This window comes from Schistocerca americana, chromosome 6, assembly GCF_021461395.2.
Source record: "Schistocerca americana isolate TAMUIC-IGC-003095 chromosome 6, iqSchAmer2.1, whole genome shotgun sequence".
NCBI classification, from domain to species: Eukaryota; Metazoa; Arthropoda; class Insecta; order Orthoptera; family Acrididae; genus Schistocerca; species Schistocerca americana.
In genome coordinates, this window is record NC_060124.1 from 592,240,089 (window position 1) to 592,248,836 (window position 8,748).

At 40.8% G+C, this 8,748-nt stretch overlaps 1 protein-coding gene across 1 annotated transcript; it reads right to left on the bottom strand.

Moving 5' to 3' along the window:
* Positions 1–2,752: 2,752 nt before the first annotated feature.
* LOC124620314 (transcription factor SPT20 homolog) lies at positions 2,753–7,873 on the bottom strand. Its single transcript, XM_047146987.1, has 2 exons — positions 7,834–7,873; positions 2,753–3,927 (listed from the first exon to the last, which is right to left on the bottom strand). The coding sequence occupies exons 1-2, from the start codon at positions 7,871–7,873 to the stop codon at positions 2,753–2,755; spliced, it is 1,215 nt and encodes a 404-aa protein (XP_047002943.1).
* Positions 7,874–8,748: the final 875 nt, after the last annotated feature.

Genomic DNA, 8,748 nt, shown 5'->3' on the forward strand with positions numbered 1-8,748 from the left:
CGAGAAACAGACAGACGACTAACAGTTATTCACAAATGTGTGTACTTTTTGTTTTCTCTGTTTGGCACATGAAACTACTACAGATTCGCTTAAAAAAGAAAGAAGCACTTGACTTCTTACCCCTCTATTGCTATACTGCTCGCACGGCACGTCCCACAGACATCTGAAGACTCGAAAACTTTCCAAAAACTCTGTCGTCAAAATTTCGTCTGCCTCGCACACTGCCATGTTAGCCACATTCGGCGTGCACTGAACCCCGCGCGTAGTCACTGAAGAGGAACCGTTGTAGGGGGCGGCTCGCACCACAGGCTACACAGTTTGTACGGCGAATGGGGCCGTGGGCAGGCGGGTGCGGCTGTCTGCTGGTCTCACCTAACCAACCCAACGCAAAGGAAAATCGCTCTTTAGACCACCAAGCCTACAAGCGTACAGTTAGTCGGTCGGTCGGTCAACAAGCTACACACGCACAATTTATCGGTCGGTCGATAAATCGGCGCATGTATGGGGTTTAGGGAAGGACGGGATCGAAGTCGGCCGTGCCTTTTGAAAGGAACCATCCCGGCATTTGCCTGGAGCGATTTAGGGAAATCACGGAAAACCTAAATCAGGATTGCCAGGTGCATGTATAGGGTAGGGTCCTTTATTGAAAGTGAGACTCTGACAGTAACTGAATGAGAGAAAGAGCTCGAAAATCTAGATTTCGCAGCAGCAGATTACGATGTCTCATAACAGGCTTCTGACTTCAGTGTTGAAGGATTTCAATACTATATCTTGCCAGATATGTAGTATACCGAAGCAACATTACGACAGATCACTGGCGACACACGCTGAGGAGTTACTGGCAATGCTTGAGGAAAGTTCGGTTGGGTGGCTGACTACGATTTCTCGCGTTCGGCCATTTAGGTATAGTATTTCCGTGATTTCCCTAAATTACTTACTGAAAATGTCGGGATGGTCCTTGTGAAAGGGCACGGCCGACTTCCTAGTCCACCCTTCCGTAGTCCGAGCTTGTGCTCCGTCTCTAATGGCCTCGCTGTCGACAGCACGTTAAACTCTAACCTCCACCCCCAGCTACGAAACTGGAATTAATTTTTGTCCAGATATATGGAGCCACAATTTGTACACGGAAATTGGTGCCACTAAGAACCTGTGCGCCATACTTTGGGAACGATTCTCTACTTTTCATCCGGAAGTAATTAAAATTCGCGCCAGAACGGAAGCATTTATCCAGCTGCGCTGGATATCATCAAAGACCAGGCAAAGGAAACAGAGGCAGCTCAGCGTCAGGAAGCTGGAAATACGGATTTGGCATCAAAAATGGTTCAAATGGCTCTGAGCACTATGGGACTTAACAGCTGTGGTCAACAGTCCCCTAGAACTTAGAAGTACTTACACCTAACTAACCTAAGGACATCACACACATCCATGCCCGAGGCAGGATTCGAGATTTGGCATCGGTTTAGGGTCTAAATGAATGGTATTTGAATATACAAGGCTCCTACACACACACACGCACACACACACACACACACACACACACACACACACACACACACCAGTTTATCGGATGGCAGAATGCCCAAATTGGTCGCAGCCTACACACGTCCGAACCGACTATACTCGGCGATTATAGTGCCGTCCTGATTTTTGTTTTATCTTCAGTTCATTGCGTTTTTGTTCCATGAGATCCGGCTGGTTTTTCACAGAAATAACAGGGTTTGCTTTGGCTGTTTTAAAGGTAAGAAGGGAAAAAAAGCGGAGAGAAAGCTGTGGGCAAAGAAATGGCCAATGCAAGGGAAGAAATTCACCGATGTTCAGGCTGAGAGCTTATAGATTTCCTGATTATTTAAGAAGGGGTGAATCATGCATTTCGGAGCTGCTGGACATCATAGAACCACTCTTAAAGGAAAAATAATGCAGTACTGACAGAGGTGTTAAATTTCCAGGAGACACTGTTAGCTGTATTATGATATCTCGCCACTGGCGACAGACATTCAGTACTGTCATACCGCTCCAATTATGAACTAAAATTATTCCTGAAACGTGCAACGTGATCTGTAGTTGACAGAGGAAATAAATCATGATAAAGTAAAATAAATAAAACAAAAGACGTTCATGAAAACGTTATTAACTGATTTATGGATGTAGTGTTAAAGACGACCTGTAAATTTCAGAACCTCATTTCATATTTGAGCAAGAAACACTACACACGAGGGTGCATCATCTAGTATATACGATAACAGTTACGTAAGAAATGAAACATTTAGCAACTGTTAGAAATGAAATAAATAAATAAATAAATAAATAAAAATAAATAAAATATCCCAAAATTTGCTCTACATGGAAATAAAATCTAAAAGCAGAAATAAAGAAGATAGACAGAGCTAATCTCGTGTTGCACATAGAGCAATCAATATGGATTCGTTAAAAAATGAAATAAGTGCCTTATTTCTTGCATCTCTATTGTTATACTCCTTGCACGTCGTATCGCGGAAGCATCTGCAATCTTTGAATTTCTCTAAAAACTCTGTCCTTAAATTTTCGTCCGCCTAGGACGTCGAAATATATATTACAAAAGTATTTAATTCCGAGAGCTGTGTCAAAACAGGAGTTCTACTCATGCGGTTGGCACGATCGCGCTACACACGACACATTTTCTTCGGTCGGCTGTCGACTGGTCGGACGCGCCCGACATACCGAAAATGAAATTTTGTCGGTCGGTCAGTCAAAACACCAACACACAGCCAATTTGTTAGACGGTCGGTTGTTGGGGCGCCGCGAGAGGCGCTGCTATCGAGTCACGTGATCTGCCTGACGGCTGCAACGGATGATACGAACAGTTGCGGGTTATTCGTCTTACTTGGTTATTCTTGTAGACATCGCGTATTGCAGAGTTGTTTGTACAGAGTTGGCGGGAGTTGTTGTTGTTGGCAGGAGTTGTTGTTGTTGGCGGGAGTTGTTGTTGTTGGCTGGAGTTGTTGTTGTTGTTGTTGGCGGGAGTTGTTGTTGTTGAACGGAGCTGTTTATTTGTTGTTGGGAGTTGTTTTTTGCTGTTGGGAGTTGTTTTTTGCTGTTGGGAGTTGTTTTTTGCTGTTGGGAGTTGTTTTTTTGCTGCTGGAGTTGTTTTTTTGCTGCTGGAGTTGTTTTTTTGCTGCTGGAGTTGTTTTTCTTGCTGCTGGAGTTGTTTTTTTGCTGCTGGAGGTTGTTTTTTTGCTGCTGGAGGTTGTTTTTTTGCTGCTGGAGGTTTTTTTTTGCTGCTGGAGGTTTTTTTTTGCTGCTGGAGGTTGTTTTTTTGCTGCTGGAGGTTGTTTTTTTGCTGCTGGAGGTTGTTTTTTTGCTGCTGGAGGTTGTTTTTTTGCTGCTGGAGGTTGTTTTTTTGCTGCTGGAGGTTGTTTTTTTGCTGCTGGAGGTTGTTTTTTTGCTGCTGGAGGTTGTTTTTTTGCTGCTGGAGGTTGTTTATTTGCTGCTGGAGGTTGTTTATTTGCTGCTGGAGGTTGTTTATTTGCTGCTGGAGGTTGTTTATTTGCTGCTGGAGGTTGTTTATTTGCTGCTGGAGGTTGTTTATTTGCTGCTGGAGGTTGTTTTTTTGCTGCTGGAGGTTGTTTTTTTGCTGCTGGAGGTTGTTTTTTTGCTGCTGGAGGTTGTTTTTTTGCTGCTGGAGGTTGTTTTTTTGCTGCTGGAGGTTGTTTTTTTGCTGCTGGAGGTTGTTTTTTTGCTGCTGGAGGTTGTTTTTTTGCTGCTGGAGGTTGTTTTTTTGCTGCTGGAGGTTGTTTTTTTGCTGCTGGAGGTTGTTTTTTTGCTGCTGGAGGTTGTTTTTTTGCTGCTGGAGGTTGTTTTTTTGCTGCTGGAGGTTGTTTTTTTGCTGCTGGAGGTTGTTTTTTTGCTGCTGGAGGTTGTTTTTTTGCTGCTGGAGGTTCTTTTTTTTTGCTGCTGGAGTTCACCTATTTGCTATTTGGGAGTGGAGTTTCTCACCAAGTTAACAGCCATGGTAAGTGAACTGATATTTCTTATAAATTCTATTTTACAGGGATGTTAAGTTTTAAGAAAACGAATGTTAATGTTTTAATTGATGTTCTTGTAAACATGTTATGCATGTAAAATGAAAATAGATGGTATGTCGATATCATCCACTCATTAAAACTTCCCTCTGGGATAACTTGTATAATAGCTTGCTCTTTGCGAATATTTGTTTTTTTTTTTTTTTTTTTTTTTTTACAGTAAACATCAAAAATGAACATTTTACATCATTATTTTGCGTGTTTGGATTCGATAGATGGTTGGTTTTATATTAGTCAGCAGTGGCTGCGCTATTTATTTTCGCAGTAGAGGTTTTCCTTCCGTCATCTGACTTCAGATTTCGTATCCATCCAACTCTAAAGGCTCTGGGTGAAGGCTGTGAGAAGAAAAGCTTGTAAACTCACCAAATGTCGCATAAGTAGTTTTCTGAATTTTCGGGAAGAGGACAGGGAATGCATATAAAATTCATTGTCTGTGATAATGAAATTTACGAGCAAGTCATTGCTAGTTGCAGTGGGAGAAGAAATTGTCTGTGATAAGTTTCCAGCAACTATTTCGTCCAATAGCAGACGATTATTTCCATTAATTGAAGGTGTTTTCTTGTTAGTATTTGGCAGTTGTTAGATAGTGGTTGGTAGGTGTCGTCGACTACGGTTTACCGTCGTTGGTTGGTCATATTTTTTGTACTATGGAGAGTTATAGTTAAAATGTGGACTTTGTGTTATATATGTTAACTGAAGGTTTACGTAACGGGTTTGACGATTTCAGTGTTTTTTTGTCACTATGGGCTTTCTTTTTTCTGCTGTATAGACCAAGTGAAATATGCTGTATCGATTTCTGGAGATTTGTGTGCGTTTCTGGTACCGAGGGTTTGGTTCAAGCAATACAGGTCAAGCGATATTACAATGCCATTGGTTTTGCGTGTTTGGATTTTGCTTACTGTGCAGATTTTCGTGTGCTTGATTTTAGGGTTAATATTTGTCTGGAAAGTTACGTTATTCATACAGCCTTTTGTCTCCCCCCCCCCTCCCCCACTCCCCCCCCCCCCTGAGAATTCCTGCTTCTCGTGGTTGGCTCGTTAATGACTTTTTAGTAGTCGTTATTGCGCATGTTACTTAGGTTTGTTCGCGGATGCAATGAGTGGCACTATGAGGGACATATTCTTTATGCTTGAAAACCGGATTTCCGGTATCTTTATAACGTCATGAGTCAAAGCAGAATGGTGGGAGTCACAAACTTTCGGTAATCCCGTAAACAGTGCTATGCATTTTGTCATCTACTGAACTCTTTGTAGTTACTCAATGAATTGCATCCATTCTGATTCCGAACTGACGTTCTGATGAACAGTAAAACTGTACTGGTACATGACAGAATATGTTTACATCCTGATACTTCAAGCACAAGGTTTGCAATTGTAGTTAAGGGATTATATGCTCGCGTGTTCTATAATTTGCAAGTAACAGGTTGGAGTGGAATGTAACGGTTGCTGCTCTACTAGACGAAAGATATGTTCTAGACCTATAAGAAAAAGGTGGGATGGAAGCGACTGCCGATTTACTTCGATACACAGCTCTCAAGGGACTTGTTCGAAGAGTTCGTAATGAGTAGAAAGATAGTGCAAATCAGAAATTTTTTCCTTCCATTGGAACTTTCAAGGAAGGATCCGTCTTAGGAAAAATGAGAATCTAAAAGGGAAAAATAAACACCTTACGATACACCAAATAAAATTCTTAATGGTTCAAATGGCTCTGAGCACTATGGGACTCAACTGCTGAGGTCATTAGTCCCCTAGAACTTAGAACTAGTTGAACCTAACTAACCTAAGGACATCACAAACATCCATGCCCGAGGCAGGATTCGAACCTGCGACCGTAGCGGTCTTGCGGTTCCAGACTGCAGCGCCTTTGACCGCACGACCACTTCGGCCGGCTAAAATTCTTAGAACGGTAACAATATGCTAGAATGTCTCATAGGAAGTGAAAGAAGCCCTTTCATTTTGTTATAATGCCTGAAGGGTATTCGAAAACTGAAACAAATATAGTCATTCAGTGCTATTTAGGCGGTAACGTATACTAAATGTTCCTAGGCTTCGAACCTGTAAAAATATGGTCGCGTATTGTTTGTTGGTCTACATTAAGAAAAGACTACCAAACGTAATTTAAATTTCTGTCACTCAATGACATGATGGAGCTGCACCTAAGAGTGATTTTTATGCACGTATTCAAGCTGTTTCAAGCAAAGAGATCCTACAAGACCCCTACACACACTATCATCATCCTTTGAAGGATGAGGCTGTTGCCTGTTACGACCTCTCGAACAAAATCATACCCACCATTTCCCAGGCCTTCCAATATCTCCCATTCTGCTTGTAGTTCACGATCGTCTGAGGAATTCTGTGACCTGGAATTCTCATGAGGTGTTAGCTTCCAATCTTGACGATTTTTTTTTTTTTACTTTTTCATTCATGAAGAAAATATTTCTCTTCTAATTCTTCGTTTTTAATCATATTCTTGGCCAGCTCTTTGTCTTTCTTAGGAACCCCTTGTTTTTTTAGGTAACCAAACTTTCGACTACTTTATAGAATATCATGATGGTTTCTTTTTGTGCTTTATAGCCCAGTGGTGCCACAGAGGGCTTGACATTTCTGTATTTTATTTTCAATATCAGGTTCCAAATCAAAACTTACAACACAGCCTAAATAAGAGTTGAGACACTTGTTCTAAAACTGAATTATCTAAAAAAATTTTTTGACCTGACTGGAGATTTTCCTCAGAATGTCATTTTTGTTTTGTTACTAGAAATTCAAAAGCTGTTTTTCTTGTTAATTTCGCTTAGCTTGTATATTCATCCTTGTTAGCTGGTACACTGATCTTTGGAGGTCAGTCTGAGGTACATTCAGATACTCCTCATTCGTTATGTTAATTCCTTTGTTTACTTTACATTTACATTTGGGATAATGTCATTGTAGTATTGAAAAGGGTTGGTGATAGTCCACATCTAACGCCTTGGTTCAAATGGCTCTGAGCACTGTGGGAATTAACTTCTGAGGACATCAGTCCCCTAGAACTTAGAACTACTTAAACCTAACTAACCTAAGGACATCACACACATCCATGCCCGAGGAAGGATTCGAACCTGCAACTGTATCGGTCGCGTGGTTCCATACAGTAGCGCCTAGAACCGCTCGGCCACTAAGGCTGGCCTAGCGCCTTGGTTAATAATTGTCTTCTAATCGATTCCTACCTGTGTTCATAGCAATGCATGTGCTATTGTAAAGACTTTTCACTAACTCTGTTAGGTGGTAAGTATATCAATGTTCGGACATAATCTTCCATAGGATATCATGGCTCACACGTTCAAAGGCCTTCTGAAGATTGATAAGGCCCTATGGGTTTCTGCATTAAATTCCGTGTTTTTCCTATCAAGTCCTTAATTACATCCACAATGACTGTGCACAAACGACCTAAAACCATTGTGTTCTTCAGAAATAATAGTTTCTGTAATATTCTGCATGTTGTTATTGATCTATCTATACAGTTTGTAGCCAGTGTTTCGAAGACTTATGCCGCAATAGCTTCTACAATCATTGTTTCCATTTTCTGGAAAGACATTACTTCTGCTATATACAATGATCTGGCACTCTTACATTTCGATCAACAATCATTTATTAATTTTAAAGCCTTATTTAGTGGTAACCCTCTATATTTAATTATCTCTGCGTGTATTCCATCTATTCTTTTTTCCTATATTTCATGCCTTTCAAGGCGTGTTATAGTTCGTCTGTAGTAATTGCATCTACTGATTCATTGTACATACCTCCTCGAGTGTCATTTTCAGCCTTCGGTGTACACCACATATCTGTATAATTTATGCATTGCTAATAATGTTTAGTGAGACAGCGTCTTTTTCTTCCTTGTTGAGGGCTTTCATGACCTCGCATGCACATTGCTGTCTGCCATGTACATCGTGTTCTAAGACGCTTATGAATGGGTCCCATGACTGTTGGTGTGCTTTGCACGGTAATTGTTTGGCAGCATTCCGCTTTATTTCGTACGTCTGCAAACTTTCTGACGTTTTCATCTGTAGAAACTTCATACAAGCTATGTGTTGTTGTTTAATCGCTTCTTTAATTTCTGTGTTCCAAATTGAGTAGTTTTCCCCATCTGTTTTCTTCCTTGTACCAAGTGCTTCTAGGGCTTCTTCAATGATGCGGTTTTGATTCTCCATTCTATATCTATGTCTTTATTGACTGGTAATAAAGCAAGCTTTCCTTGGAATCAGTACTGATGAAGTTTCCTAACACTATATTCCGACAGAAGATATATTTTGATCTACTGTTGCTGTGGTTTCTTCACGAGTTTGTCTCCTTCCATTTTGGCAATAGCCTCATCTTACTACGTAGAAGGAAGTGGTCACTACCTATGTCTCGTCCTGTATAAACATGCATAAGATTCTTCATTTTATAATTAATCAGTGTGTAGTCAATCACAGACATTAATCTTCGCGCACTCCATATAAACTTGTTACTGTCTTTGTCTGTAAAATGTGTTTGTAATTTTGTGTGTCCTCTACATTTATCGTTGACTGAAATTGCCACTCCAACACTAGCTCATTTTCTTTGCGGGACGCCAGTGTAAGCTATCGAGTAGTCCGTCAGATCTTTTGTTCTTTTTAGTTTTTTCTTAGTTTCTGTTCTTGCAGTGTATGCTTCCTTCTCCTTGCGTACTTGGT